The 16849-nt window shown below is 31.8% G+C and overlaps 1 protein-coding gene across 1 annotated transcript in view; it reads left to right on the top strand.

Moving 5' to 3' along the window:
- Positions 1–16849, top strand: part of DNAH14 (dynein axonemal heavy chain 14) — a 361979-nt gene that overhangs the window by 111448 nt on the left and 233682 nt on the right. Inside the window, exons 22-23 of the mRNA XM_031968698.1 lie at positions 5182–5372; positions 13075–13320. Of these exons, the coding sequence (XP_031824558.1) occupies positions 5182–5372; positions 13075–13320 (437 nt within the window). The remainder of the gene's footprint in view (positions 1–5181; positions 5373–13074; positions 13321–16849) is intronic.

The following is a 16849-nucleotide window of genomic DNA, read 5'->3' as shown; positions in this document are numbered from 1 at the left end:
TTACATAAAATTTACTATAAATGAAGTTGCCATTTCTGAAAAAAAAAAAAAAGCCCAACTGACCTATTAAGTAGGTAAGTAAGTAAGTAAGAGAAAACTAAAAATAAAATGTGAGAATATGGTGCTATGTAGTACTTTGTGCCAGTGTTGGACATTGTATCCCATGTTTCTAGATTTTTTCTTTTCATTCATGAACTTAACAAAAATCAATAAGCATGAATCTTTCCTTATATAAAGAACAGCAAAAGATGATTATTTATGCTTGTTTATGTTATAAGAAGTTTGTTATGTTATAAATGTTATATTTATATATATATATATTGTTATATATAAAACATAAAAATGTTATAAAATATGCTATAAAAAGTTGCATAACTTGTTGTATAACTTTTTTAAGCATTGTTACATTTAACATAATTTAACATTTTAACAACAATTTAACATTGCCCGTTTGTCTATGTCATCTTCTAAACCTTTGCTCTCTTCTGTGTGAGTTGCTGTAAGATTTTTTTTGTTGTTATTGTTTGTTTTTTTTTAAGATTGATCTTGGCTTTTTTCTTTTTTCCCCCTTTGTGGGGGGAGGTATCATTATCACTTTTGTCCCATCCCCCATCTCTCCCTCTCCTTCTGTCTGTCCCTGTCTGTCTCTGTCTCTTATCTCTCATCCTCTCTCTTTTCCCCTCCCTTCCTCCCTCCATCCTCCTTTTTCCCTCCCCTCCCCTTCTCTCTCTTAAAAAAAAAAAGGCTTCCCTTGTAACAAATGTGTATAATAAACCAAAAAATGAATCCACACATTTGCCATGTTAAAAAATATGTCTCATTCTGCAAATAAAATTCTTCACCTCTTTACAGAATCTTAGGAAGCATGATTTATCATCAGTCTGCTAAAGTGATTGATCATTGCATCGATCATAATTCATAAGTCTTCCAAAGTAGTTTTGGTTTTTTTTTATAATGTAATCATTGTCTAAATTGTTTTGGTTCTGCTCATTTTACTCTGTATCAGTTTATAATTCCTCCCAGATGTTTCTGAATCCATCCTTTTCAGTAATCTTTATGATACTATAATAGTCCATAACATGTATAAACCATAATTTATCCAACCATTCTCTAGTTAACAAACATTTCTTTGTTTCCAGTTCTTTGTAATAACAAAAAGTACTCTTATAAATATTCTTAGACATATTGATTCTTTCCTTCTTTCTTTGGTATCTTTGTGGCATGTGCCTACTAGCAGTATTGACTTATCAACTGATATTTTTTAAAAATAATAATAATAATTGACCAGACATTCTGTTAAGTTCATTACAAATATCTCATTTGATCTTAACAACTACCTTGGAAGGTAAATGCTATTATTAATTCCCTTTACATTTGAGAAAATTGAAGCAAACATTTCTCTTCTAAGTTTTCCTGAAATCATTATGTGTGAAAAAGATTTTTACTCTTATATAATCAAAACTCTCCATTCCATGTTTTGTAATTCTTTTCCTTGTTTGGTCAAAGATTCTTCCTTTATCCATAATTTTGCAATGTATTCCATGTTCTTTGAGTTTATTTGATATATTGTCTTTTATATCTGTTGTGCATTCATTTCCAATTTATTGTGGTATATGGTATGAGATACTGATTTAAACCTAATTTCTGTCAGACTAATTTCCAGTTTTTCTAACAAGTTATTGTTTGAATAGTGATTCCTACCTTAATAGTTAAAGTCTTTGAGTGTATCAAACACTATGGTGTTTTGGGGTTTTTTGTCTTTATGTACCTTATATTTTCTTTTTTGGGGTGGGTACTTAATATTTTCTACTGATCAGTCTTTTTATATTTTAACCAGTAGCAAATATTCAATATCTTTTTTTGTAAGATAGCTTGAGACCTTATAGTACTGGGCCCCTTCACTTAAGATTCTTGACCATTAGTTCTTTCAGGTCAATTTTATTATTTTTATCTACAGTTTATCTACAGCAACTCTTTATAGTTAAATTGGTATGGTGCTGTATCTTTAAAGTACCTGAGGAAATATTTTCTTTGCATTAGCACAGCTCAACAATGAGCAATTAATACTTTTCCCACTATTAGTTCATCTTTATTTCTGTAAATAAAGGTTTATAGTTGTAGTAATTTTATATGTATCTTGGTAGATGAACTCTCAGAATTCTATAATTCTGTAATTATTTTGAAATAACTTCTTTTTCTTTCTCTTACTGTTGGATTGTGTTGGTAATATACAGAAAATCTCATGATATTTGTAGATTTTTATTTATCCTGATAATGTAATGAAATTATTAATCACTTGAAACTCAGATTCGTAATATTATTAACATTCACAAAAAACAAAGCTCTTAATTCCTCTTTGCCTATCCTTAATTCTTTATTTTCTTTATCTTGTATATTATTATTACAAATAGTTCAAATATAGTTTGATATATACTATGTTAAATAATAGTGGTGACAGTTGGTCTCCTTGCTTTACCCCTAATCTTGCTGAAAAGTATTAGATCTATTGTTTCTAAGTTTTGTTCCTCGACCTATATATTCTGTAGGGTTGTAATTTAATATCAATTTAAGTTTCAGTTCTTTTCTTCAAATGTCACATATTTATAATACATTTTTGTTGTATTGATTTCAGTAAAGCTTATGATTATTATTGCTATTTTTTTTATTTTTTTAAAGTTTTTATGCCCAGTTACATGGTTGATTTTTATAAAAAATGTTGCAAATAGTTAAGAAATACACATATCTACATATAAGTCATGCACCTATATGTATATGTGTATATATGTACATATTTGTGTGTATATATCATATATAATTTCTTTCTATTCCCAATAACTAGAGTTCTAACATATTTAATTAACTTTTCTGAAATTATTTTTCAGTCAATCTTAGCATCTTTCTTAGTAATCTTTTTTCTAATTATAAAAGCAGAACAGTAAGGTGCCCAGTTATTACAGATTTGTTTATTCCTTTTAATTCTATTAGCTCTTCCTTTAAGTATTTAAATTCTACATGTATAGATTTATGTATGTGTTTGTATGATATATGTAAAGTCTCACATATACTAAACATTGACATTTTATTACTTCTTATAAACAACATATTGTTAGATTCTGTTTTATAATTTATTCTGCAGCTCTCTTCTTGTTCATGAGTAAATTCATTCCATTCATGTTTACAAAAATGATTGTTAATTTTGTATTTCCTTCTGTCATATTCTTTTATACTTTTTTTCTTTTCCCTCTCTGCTCTACATCTTTTGCAAAGAAGAGTGGGGCAGAAAAAGAAAAGAAATCCCAATAATACCAGTATCCTATATTCAAAGTGATCTGTTACATTCCTTTGCCCCACTGCCTTTCATCTAGCCCAGCAACCAAATTTATGGTTCTTAACTTATTGCTCTTTTAAATCTCCCCCATTATGATTGACAATCCAACGATGAAGTCTATTTTTTTTTTCTTTTTTTTTTTTTTTTTTTTTTTTTTTTTTTGGCTGAGGCAATTGGGGTTAAGTGACTTGCCCAGGATCACACAGCTAGGAAGAGTTGTGTCTGAGGCCAGATTTGAACTCAGGTATTCCTGACTTCAGGACTGGTACTCTTTCCACTGCACCACCTACCTGCCTCGATGAAGTCTATTTTTGAGCATTTCTGACTATTTCCTTCCCGACTTTCTTCTCTCTTAAATCCTTCTTCTGTTCTCTTTTCTTGCTTCTTTCCCTTACAGTCTCTCTACACCAAACTTGTGCATGGATCTAATCCTCTTCTTTCAGTTCAGATTAGAGTTACTGTAATGATATGTCCACTTTCCCCCCCACCCACCCACCATGTTTGTATATACTTTTCCTTATGTACCTAAATTATGTGAAATAGTAAATTCTTCCCTCTTCCAAATTTCCTTCTTATTTCTGTGTTTCTATATTCCTTTTCCCTTCTTTTCTCTTTCCTCTTTTAAACACAACAAAACAAAACTCTGGGTGTGTGTGTGTGTGTGTGTGTGTGTGTGTGTGTGTTGAGGTTCTGTATTAATGTATCTTCCTCCCCTCATTCATCCTGGAAGAGTGATAGTGCTTTTAACAATAGGAGAAGGAATAGATTAAGTAACAAATATGAGTTCAGAATTGAATAGTATGCTAAGGTTTTTGGACATTCAGATGGAAATGCCCGGCAAGATTTTGATTATTTGAGACAGGAGTTCAGGAGAGAGATAGACTGAATGAATATATTTGGGAGTCATTTGCATAGAAATAACAGTTGAATCCAAGGGAGATGGTGAGTTGAGAGAAGAATAACTAGGTCAAAAGATATACACAAACATAGGAAGCAGGAAATGGACAATGATCCTGCAAAAGAAACTGAGGACTAGTCAAACAGAAAGAAAGGGAACCGTGGTGATAGAGTACAATCAAAAAAACTCAGACAGCAGAAAGTATGGAGGGAGAAGGACTGGTAGAAAGATCACAAAAGATGAGAACTGTAAAAAGGTCATTCATTATATTTAGCAATGAAAAGTATATTGGTGATCTTGAAAAGAACAGTTTCAGTCAAATGATATACAAAAATGTCAGGTTACGTGATGTAATAGTAATAGCAATATTATTGTTAATATAATAACATTATAGGAGACTTAATTAATCAAGACAGAAGTCCAAGATAATTCAAAAAAAATAATTAAAAAATGCTTTCCACTCCCAGAGTGATAAATGCTGAGTACAGAGTGAAGCCTAACTTTTTTTATTTTTTTGATGTTTTCTTTTGTAACATGACTGACACATAAATATCTTTTGCATGGTTTCACATATATAATATCATATTGCTTCACTTCTCATGGGATACAGGAGGGACAGGAGAGAATTTGAAATTCAAAATTAAAAAAACCTTTAAAATATTAAATTTAATTAGAAATGTTTAATAAAATAAATAAAATATATCGTGGGTTTTTTTTAAGAAGTGAATAAGAAGTAAAAAGTGAAGGCAATGTAATAAGTACAATTTTACCTAAGCGTTTAAATGATGATAGATAAAAAAGATAAACAAAAAATAATAATGGTATTAGTAACAAATACCTATATATATATATATATATATATATATATATATATATTCCTTTTAAGAATGATAGAAACTGAAGCCATTTTTTTTAAGTGTCAAAAAAAATCTTATTGTGCTGCTTTGATTTACAGGCATACCAAGAAATTCTATGATAAAATCTCTTAAGCAATCAGTATTGAATTTTAAACAAAGCTTGCCTACTATCGTGGCTTTGGTAAATCCTTGTCTTAAACATCGGCATTGGGATGCAATACAGGCAATTATTGGGCAGGAATTTATTTTGGATAAACACAGCACAGTTCAACAACTAATAGACCTTGAGGTAGGTACAAACATGAATCTGCAGCACTTAAGCGTTCTGTTCTCCAGGGTTCTCAACCTTTCCAAAACATATTTGGGAAGAAGATGAAGAGGGAACACACACACACACACACACACACACACACACACACACACACACGAGCAAGAGAGAGACAGAGACAGAGGGAGAGGGAGAGACAGAGAGACAGACATAGAAAGACATGAATACTGTGACATCTTTGAAAAGGCTAGAGAATCCAACTGGTTTCATTTTCACTTTTTTTTTAAAAGATGTTATTTTGAGGCACTTGTAGTTGGGTGATTTTTTTCTAGTTTTTATTATTATTATAGCTTTTTATTGACAAAACAAATACATGGGTAATTTTTCAACATTCCTTGCAAACACTTCTGTTGCAAATTTTCCCCTCCTTCCCTCCACCCCCTCCCCTAGATGGCAGGCAGTCACATACATGTTAAACATGTTAAAGTATATGCTAAATAAAATATATGTATACATATTTATACAATTATCTTGTTGCACAAGAAAAATCGTATTTAGAAAAAAGATAAAAATAACCTGGGAAGAAAAACAAAAATGCAAGCAAACAACAATAGAAAGAAGGCAAATGCTAGTGTGTACCACTCATTTCCCAGTGTTCTTATGCTGGGTGTAGCTGGTTCTGTTTATCACTGATCAATTGGAACTGATTTCAATCCTCTCATTGCTGAAGATAGCCACTTCCATCAGAATTGATCCTCATATAATAATGTTGTTGAAGTATAGAATAATGACCTGGTTCTGCTCATTTCACTTAGTATCAGTTCATGTAAGTCTCTCCAAGCCTCTCTGTATTCATCCACCTGGTCATTTCTCACAGACCAATAATATTTCATAACATTCATATACTATAATTTACTCAGCCATTCTCCAATTGATGGGCATCCATTCAATTTCCAATTTCTAGCTACTATAAAAAGGGCTGCCACAAACATTTTTACACATATAGGTTCCTTTCCCTTCTTTAATATCTCTTTGGGATATAAGCACAATAGTAACACTGCTGGATCAAAGAGTATCCACGGTTTGATAATTTTTTGAGTATAGTTCCAAATTGCTCTCCAGAATGGTTGGATCCATTCACAATTCCACCAACCAAGGCATTAGTGTCCCACTTTTCCCATATACCCTCCAACTTTTGTCATTATTTTTTCCTGTCATCTTAGCCAGTCTGACAGGTGTATAGTGATATCTCAGAGCTGTCTTAATTTACATTTCTCTGATCAATAATGATTTGGAACACCTTTTCATATGAGTAAAAATAGTTTCAATTTCATCATCTAAAAATTATCTGTTCATATCCTTTGACCATTTATCAATTAGAGAATGGCTTGATTTCTTATAAATTAGAGTCAATTCTCTATGTTTTCGAAATGAGGCCTTTATCAGAACCTTTAACTGTAAAAAATGTTTTCCCAGTTTATTGCTTCTCTTCTAATCTTGACTGCATTAGTTTTGTTTGTACAAAAGCTTTTTAACTTGGTATAATCAAAATTTTCTAATTTTGTGATCAATAATGATCTCTAGTTCTTTGGTCAATTCCTTCCTCCTCCACAAATCTGAGAGATACACTATCCTTTGTTCTTCTAATTTATTTATAATCTCATTCTTTATGCCTAAATCATGAACCCTTACGGTGTTAAGTGTGGATCAATGCCTAGTTTCTGCCATACTAATTTCCAATTTTCCCAGAAGTTTTTGACAAATAGTGAATTCTTATCCTAAAAGCTGGGGTCTTTGTGTTTGTCAAACACTAGATTATTAAAGTTATTGACTATTTTGTCCTTTGAACCTAACCTATTCCACTGATCAACTAGTTTATTTCTTAGCCAATACCAAATGGTTTTGGTGACCACTGCTTAATAATATAGTTGTAGATCTTGTTTTCTCTATCATTAAAATAGTTTCTTGGGAGTCTGATTGGTATAGGACTAAATAAATAGATTAGTTTAGGTAGTATTGTCATCTTTATTATATTTGCTCGGCCTATCCAAGAGCACTTGATAGTTTTCCAGTTATTTAAATCTGACTTTATTTGTGTGGAAAGTGTTTTGTAATTTTGCTCATATAATTCCTGGCTTTCCTTTGGTAGATAGATTCCCAAATATTTTATACTCTCAACAGTTTTTAAATGGAATTTCTCTTTGTATCTCTAGCTGTTGGATTTTCTTAGTGATGTATAAAGAATGCTGATGATTTATGTGGATTTATTTTGTATCCTGCAACTTTGCTAAAGTTGTGGATTATTTCTAATAGCTTTTTAGTAGAATCTCTGGGGTTCTCTAAGTATACCATCATATCATCTGCAAAAAGTGATAATTTGATTTCCTCATTACCTACTTTAATTCCTTTAATCTCTTTTTCATCTCTTATTGCTGAAGTGAGCATTTCTAATACAATATTGAATAGTAATGGTGATAGTGGTCAACCTTGTTTCACCTCTGATTTTATTGGGAATGGTTCCAGTTTATCACCATTACATATGATATTTACTGATAGTTTTAAATAGATGCTACTGATTATTTTAAGGAAAAGTCCAATTATTCCAATATTCTCTATTATTTTTAATAAGAATGGGTGTTAGATTTTATCAAATGTTTTTTCTGCATCTATTGAGATGATCATATGGTTTTTGTTAATTTGGTTATTGATATAGTCAATTATGTTAATAGTTTTCCTAATATTGAACCAGTCCTGCATTCCTAGTATAAATCCTACTTGGTCATGGTGTATTATCCTGGGGATGATTTTCTGTAATCTTTTTGCTAATATTTTATTTAAGATTTTTCCATCAATGTCCATTAGGGAGATTAGCTTGTAATTTTCTTTCTCTGTTTCTGTCCTACCTGGTTTAGATATCAGTACCATGTCTGTGTCATGAAAGGAATTTGATAGGACTCCTTCAATCCCTATTTTTTCAAATAGTTTATATAGCATTGGAGTTAATTGTTCTTTAAATGTTTAGTGAATTCACATGTAAATCCATCTGGTCCTGGGAATTTTTCCTTAATTTTCCCTTTCCTTAATAGCTTGTTCTATTTCTTTTTCTAAAATGGGACTATTTAACCAATTTACTTCTTTCTCTATTAATCTGGGCAACCTACATTTTTGAAGGTATTCATCCATTTCATTTAAGTTATCAAATTTATTGGCATAAAGTTGGGCAAAGTAACTCCCAATTATTGCTCTAATTTCCTTTTCATTACTGGCAAGTTCTCCCTTTTCATTTTTAAGACTAACAATTTGATTTTCTTCTTTCCTTTTTCCAATCAAATTTACCAAGGATTTATCTATTTTGTTGGTATTTTCATTGAAGCAAATCTTAATTTTATTTATTAATTCAATAGTTTTTTTTTACTTTCATTTTTATTAATCTCACCTTTTATTTTTAGAATTTCAAGTTTAGTGTTTGATTGGGGTTTTTTAATTTGTTCTTGGTTTTCTTTCTCTATTTTATGCAAGTAAGCCTCTAGAGATAATAAAATTTCCCTTAATCCCACTTTGGCTGCATCCCACACATTTTGGTATGACATCTCATTATTATCATTCTCGGGTGAAATTATTAATTGTGTCTATGATTTGCTGTTTCACCTAATCATTCTTTAGGATGAGATTATGTAGTTTTCAATTACTTTTTGGTCTATTTTTCCCTGGCTTCTTACTGAATGTAATTTTCATTGCATCATGATCTGAAAAGCATGCATTTACTATTTCTGCCTTTCTGTATTTGAATTTGAGGCTTTTGTGTCCTAATATATGGTCAATTTTTGTATAGGTTCCATTAACTGCTGAGAAGAAAGTGTACTCCTTTCTGTCTCCTTTTAGTTTTCTCCAAAGATCAATTTACCTAACTTTTCTAGTGTTCTATTTACCTCTTTGATTTTTTTTCTTATTTGTTTTGTGGTTTGATTTATCTAGTTCTGAGAGTACAAAGTTGAGATCTCTCACTATTATAGTTTTGCTGTCTATTTCTTCTTACACCTCTCTTAACTTCTTCTTTAGGAATTTAGATGCTATACCACTTGGTGCATATAGGTTCAGTATTGATTTTGCTTCATTATCTATGCTACCCTTAAGCAAGTTATAGTGCCCTTCTTTATCTCTTTTAATTAGATCAATTTTTGCTTTTGCTTGACCTGAGATCAGGATGGCTACCCCTGCTTTTTTGATTTCACCTGAAGCATAGTAGATTCTGCTCTAGCCTTTTACCTTTACTCTGTATGTATAGCCCTGCTTCAAGTATGTTTCTTGTAAACAACATGTTGTAAGATTCTGGCTTTTAATCCAGTCTGCTATCTGCCTCCACTTTAGTGGGGAGTTTATCCCATTCACATTTATGGTTAAAATTACTAATTCTGTATTTCCTACCATTTTGTTAACTCCAAATTATGCTTTTCTCTTTCTTCCCCTTTACCACCCTCTCCAGTATTAAACTTATGAGCACCACTTGCCTTATGCAGCCCTCCCTCTTTAAGATCCCTTCTCCCCTTAGAGTCCATCCCCTTTTCTTATACCTTTCCATTATAATTTCTGTATTCCCTTCTATTTAGCCTGCTCCTTCCCTTTTCACTTTTCCCCTCCCACTTTTCAATGAGGTGAAAAGTTTCCCTATGAACCGAATATGTCTAATATTTTCTCTTTGAGCCAATTCTGATGAGAATAAGATTCACACTATGCTCATCCCCCTCCCTTCTTTCCTTCAGCTATAATAGGTTTCTTTTGCCTCTTCATGAGATGTAGTACCTCCACTTTTCCTTTTTTCTGGTACAATTTCTTTTCCATCACTAGATCCCTTTTTATAGTATAACAGTAAAAATCAAATTATACATGTACTCTTTATGTATACTCATAACAGAAATATAGTTCTCAAGAGTTCTTTTTACCTTTTTACGCTTCTCTTGAGTCTTATATTTGGAGGTCAAACTTTGTTTAGTTCTGGTTTTTTCATCAGAAATAAATGGAATTTGCCTATTTCATTCAATGTCCATCTTCTTTCCTTGAAGAAAATTCTCAGTTTGGCTGGATAAGTTATTCTTGGCTGCATACCAAGTTCCATAACCTTTCAGAATATCAGATTCTAGGCCCTTCGATACTTTAATGTAGAGATTGCTAGATCCCAAATAATCCTTATTGTGGCTCCTCTGTATTTGAATTTTTTTTTTTTTTTTTTTTTGCTGGCTGCTTGTAGTATTTTTTTCTTGGTCTGATAGTTCTAGAATTTAGCCACAAATATTTCTTGGTGTTTTGATTTTGGGATCTCTTTATGTAGATGATCAATGAATTCTTTCAATGTCTATTTTACCTTTTGTTTTTATAACATCTGGGCAGTTATCTTTGGTGATTTCCTCAAAAAATAGTGTCTGGGCTCTTTTTTTCATCATGATTTTCAGGGAGTCCAATAATCCTTAGATTATCTCTCCTAGATCTATTTTCCAGGTCTGTTGTTTTTTCAAGTAGGTATTTAACATTTTTTCTATTTTTTTCTTTTTGGTTTTGTTTGACTGATTCTTGGTGTCTCCTTGAATCTTTCATTTCCATTTGTTCAATTCTGATTTTTAATGAATTATTCTCTTCATTTGCTTTTTAAAATTTCTTTTTGTCATTGCCCATTTGAGTTTTTAAATGATTGTTTTGTTCTATGGAATTTTTTTTTCCATTTTGCTAATTTCTTTTTTAAGAAGTTATTTTCTTTTTCCAATTCATTAATTCTGTTTTTCAGGGAGTTGATTTCTTTATCCACTCTATCTTTTAATGTGTAACATAACTTATGCAGACCTCTTACAAAGCTTGCCTTTCCTTTCCCCATTTTTCTTCTAGATCTTTTTAAAGAGCCTTTTTAATTTCTTCTATGAGAGCCTTGTGTGATGGGGACCAGATTATATCACCATTTGGGGCTTCATCTGGAGACAATCTGCTTTTAGTCTCCTCAGGGTTTGAAGTCGGCTCTCTTTCAATATAGAAACTATCTATAGTTAAAGCTCTCTTTGCCTTTTTACTCATTTTAACAACAACAAAAAAAAGCTGCAGTCTCCTTTTGAGGCAGGGTGGTATTACCAAGCTTCCTCAACAGACAACAGAAAGTAGCAGTGAAGCAGCAGTAGAACAGCAATGGCTGCGCTGGGATTAGCATCTACACTGTGTTCAGCATCTATACTGGGATCAGCAGTTGCATGCTGAGAGCAGACTGAGTCCCTCCCCGGTGCTGGGTAGGTATGGCTAGGGCCAGAGAGACTCTAATGTTTTGGGGTAATAGTCTTTACCCCCTGAATTTATAGTTTCTCTGCTGATCTACTGGCTTGCTGCTAGAGCATAATAGCCAACACTGTGGTAAAGTTCTCCCCACAGATTTCCCTCCAGTGAAGATCCCCCCCCACTCTTCTCCTGTCTGCTCAGTGTGAGCTGTCTTCTGTGCTCTCATTGCCTATCTGCCTGAGTCTGCACCTGGCATAGCCCCATTCTGTCCCCAAGGGCAAGCAAAAACAGACCTTTTCTGGCTAATTTTGAGGATATCTTCTGTTGGTAATGTGTTGTACTCCCAATATTTGTGGGTTTTGACAGTCAAAGACTACTTCCGAGTCAAGGGTTTTGACAGTCAAGCACTACTGATTTTCATAAAAACTAGTTTGAGGGTAAGGGACAGCTTAGATAGATGGATGTGTCCTCTCTGCCATCGTGGCTCTGCCCTCTCCCCAGTTAGGTGATTTGCTCCAGATCACACAACTTGTAAATTACTGAGGTCAGGTTTAAACTGAAATTCTCCAGGGCCAATTTCAAGATCTGTTGCATCACCTAGTTGACCCCCACTTTCACTTTGAATGAAAATCCCAGCAGGATGTGTGATGTAGCCAAGCTGGAGGGGAAGATAGTGTTAGAATTTGGACTTTTGCTATTTAGATTTACTAAGTGTGTTTCTGTGTTTCTACAAGTACTAAATGGGAAATAGTGAACCTACAGATAAAGACACCAAATTAGAGAAAGCAATGTGCTCTCTTTGAAAACAGTGTTACTTTTGCACTAACCTCTAACTCCATAGGAGAAAAAAACCCACTCAGATGATGTGTGTTGACCTGCCAATATCATTTGTTGCTGGCTTTTTATTGATCTGTATGTTTTTAAGAAAAGATGGTAAAATGGAAGAAATTCATACATAATAAAGTCAAAACTTTAAGGTAATATTTAAAAGCAAAACTACAAATGTAGTTTATGAAGCAAATGGATAGTTGAAAGTTCTTCATTTCCATGAAGAGCAGAGCAGAAGAAAATGAACATTATAATAAGATTTTCAATTCAGTAAAATTAAATAACTATTAAGATATTACCTACTAGGCCAGGTATCATGCTAACATCTGGAGACATAAAGACAAGAGCCAAATAAACACTATTATTTGAAGCACTTAAAATACTTGATTTTGGTTAAGTGTTTAGATTTAAGAGGAAAAAGTCATCATAGGATGAGTGCTTAAACATTGGAACTATTGCTGAGATAGGTCATATAATCTTAAAAAATGAAATCCATAAGCATCTATTTAGGAGATAGGAAACCTCCTAATACCAATGTTACTTCAGAATGAAACCTTAATAACACATCTTGTGAAAATGAAATCTTGAAATAAAACATATTTGGAATTATTGTATTGGCTATTCAGGAATGTTTTGTTTATTTTAGTTGTATCGTCATGAAGAAAGAATCATTGAAATATCAACAGTGGCAACAAATGAAGCTGCTCTGGAAAAAATGCTGTTGAAGATTATTGAGCTTTGGAACCATACTCCTATACGTTTGACTGTCCATCAAACAGAAGCTTCTGAGATACTTATTATTTCATCTCTGGATGATGTATTAGCTCAATTAGAGGAATCTCAAGTTATAATTGCAACAATTAAAGCATCTCCCTATCTTGGAGCAATGAAGGTAAACACCAGGTCACAAGAAGGAGATTTTTCAGTGTTTTGATATTTAATGTTTTTGCATTCTATAAATGTCATGGCTGTAGACATTATTCTTTTCATACCTTTTAGTGATTTAAACAGAGGTATTTTTACACAAAAATTTATTGTAACCAAATAAATGCCAGAAAATTGACTTTTTTAAGTCTTTGAATTTCCTACAGTACCTACTGGAGTAAATTGCACCTAGAATTAATCAACATGTATTTATTAAGCATCTTCTACATGCCAGATATTGTTCTAGATGTTAGTAACACAAATATAGAAGATGATGAATATTTGATGATGGTGTGAGCAAAGGATAGAAATAGTTTACCAAAGGAATATTTTTAAGTACATATAATCTCAACATAGATTTTTTAAAATTTCATTTAATATAACAAAACTATAACTAAAGACTTTTTTTAAAAATCAAGTATATTTTATGGTTTCTGGTAAGTTATACTGGAATATTATAAGAATTAGAGGGCACCTTTCACCAGTGAGTCAAAAATAACCTTCAGTTCAATTTATTCAGTTTAAAGGAATTCCAGCAGGTCAGATTTATGTACATAGTTAGGAAATATGTGGCGTGAAACTCCTTATTACCAATATTTTTTAAAGCAATGAGATTTGGAGTTTGACATGGGGTGAGAAAGACAGCAATTTGAGCTTGGACAAAGCATTTTAAAATCTTTCAGCCTCCATTTATCATATGTAAATAGAGACTAGACACTTAGTTCTCAAGATCATTCAAAGAAATTAAGATTTTTTAAGTGTCATGTAAATATTAGTCTTGTTTTCATAAAAGTGATTATCTTTACATTTAAGTGACATGCAAATCCTATTTTTCTTGAGCAGAATAATTATAATTTTTCTTTTTTGAAAATAAACTCATTGGAAACATTTTAGATAGAGTGAATTAATTCTCTCAGCATGATTTTCAAACCTTCCTATCTCAAATCAAGTAATGAAGTAAATTCCATCAAATATTTAGGGTGATTTAATGCCTGGTTATAAAAATTATTCTCAAAAATATATTCAGTAATACTCTACCAAACTACTCTTAAGAGACCAAAAAATGGCCCTCATACCAAGACAAGGGAAACACAGATCAGACTTAAAAAACTGTGATCTAATGTAATCTTTCTTATCAGAATTGATTCAAAAATGTTATATAAAATCTTCACAAGGAAAATACAGAAAGATATTCAAAAAAATGATTCACTGACTAAGTTGGATTCATGTCATGGATGCAAAATTGGATGAATATCAGGAAAATAATTATCATAATAAATCATATGAAGAATAAAGATTACAATAACTATAGATTATTTCAATAGATACAGAAAAAATTTTGACAGATTTTAATATTTCTGTAATTAACATTAGCAAAACTTTTTAGTTTTTAACAAGTACATACACAGAAGAGCTCTTATTTAATATTACTGGAAGATTATTTAAAACTAAGAATTAGCATTGTTTGGGATGGAAAAGTAGTTGAAACTTTTCTTGTACATAGAAGGCTAAAGTAAGGATAGTCTCTCTCCACTACATTTGGCATAGTCCTACAAATGTTAACTATAGCAGGAAGACAAATTAAAATGTAATGCTTGAGAGTCACTAAAATTTTCTGGTATTTCTTAAACAATAGATAAAATAAAGTTGTAAAATAGAACAGATAAGCAAAAAGCATAATGAAGAGAGGAAATGAAAACGGTAAACAAACCAAGAATATAGATTATTGGGGGGAAGTACCCCCTTTCTGACAAAAACTTTTAGGAATATTAGAAATTAGGGACATCTAAGTGGTGCAGTGGATAGAGCACCAGCCCTGAAGTCAGGAGGACCTGAGTTCAACTCTAATCTCAGACACTTAAAACTTCCTAGCTGTGTGACCCTGGGCAAGTCACTTAACCCTGATTGTCTCAGCCAAAAAAAAACAAAACTAGAAATTCGACTAGCATCTGATATATCTTATAATATATCATATCATTTATCATATTCTACTACATACCACAATATCCAAAATATGTCCTATCTTAATATAAAAGCATACGCTATAAAAAATGCCAATTAGACGAGGTAAAGAACTTTTTACAACAATGACCCAAAGAAATATTATTAACCAAATAAGAGAGAAAAGAGAACAAAAAAGAGAAAAAAATGTTAATTACCTAAAATTTAAAATCATTCATACAAATAAAATCACTAATGACAGAATTATAAGTAAATAATATTATCTCAAAGGAAATAATTTTTTAAAAGATGAAAGATCTCAGTTCTCAAACTATACTACATAATAGCAATTATCAAAACAATTTAGTACTGGTTAAAAGATAGAGAAGTTCTGGCTGTGTGACCCTGGGCAAGTCACAACCCCAATTACCTCAGGAAAAAAAAGAGAGAAGTTGATAAGTAAAACAGATTAGGTACACATCATCTAGAAGCAAATGGATATAATAGCTTAGTGTTTGATAAACCCCCAAATCCAAACTATTGGAAGAAAAATTATTTAACAAAAAAATTCTGAAAACAATAAAGCAGTCTTCCAGAAAGTAGAACAACATCTCACACTGTATGCTAAGACAAACTCCAAATAGGTTCATGCCTTTAAAAAAAAAAAAAGGGTCACATCAAAAACAAGAAGAAAAATGAAGAAGTTACTTTTCTGAAACACAGGAAATTATGGATGAGTCAATACATGCTTAAGGCGAGTTGAACAAGAAAAAACAATTTATATAATAATAATATTGTAAAAGCAGAGAGTTTATAAAAAACACTTTAGGGCTCTGAGCAACACTATTAATAATCACCATTTCAGAGGACCAATGTTTAAAAGTGTTATCCATCTCCTAATGAGTCAAGTCAATGAACATTCACTAAACATCTACTATGTACCAGGTATTGTGCTAAAAGCTGAGAATACAAAGACAGAAAATAGTTTCTGATTTCTAGGAACTCAGAGTCTGATAAGGGTGATCACATGCAAACAGCTATGTATAAACAATATATATCCAGAGTAAATTGAAGATAATCTTGGAGAAAAGGGGCTAATGTTGAGGAGGACCAGGAAAAACTACTTGCAGAAAGTGAAACTTCAGTTGAGAATTAAAGGAAGCCAAGTAGTTCAGAAGATAGAGATGAGGAAGAGAGTTTCTGGAATGATAGACAGGTGATCAATTTTCATTGAAGAATGAGAGATATAATTTTTTGATGTGGCCAGTTTGGAAATTTATTCTGTTTGATTACATGAATCACATGAGTTTTGTTTTGTTTTTCACCTCAATTGAGATTTCAGTGTAAGAAAGAAAACCAACTTTTTATTAAAAAAAAAAAAAAAACTAATTCAAAGGTTACAGAACAAAGTGAGATCATTAGATTAGATGATCTCTAAAATGAATATTTCTCCTTCTGCTCTAAATCTACTGATCTAAACTGACTAAATTAACTGATCAAATAGGATACTGCCAATTTGAGTTATAAGAATTGCATTCTGGGGAAATAAACTCATT

The sequence above is a fragment of the Sarcophilus harrisii genome, chromosome 4 (assembly GCF_902635505.1).
Source record: "Sarcophilus harrisii chromosome 4, mSarHar1.11, whole genome shotgun sequence".
Lineage (NCBI taxonomy): Eukaryota > Metazoa > Chordata > Mammalia > Dasyuromorphia > Dasyuridae > Sarcophilus > Sarcophilus harrisii.
This window is presented reverse-complemented; position numbering and strand designations above follow the sequence as displayed.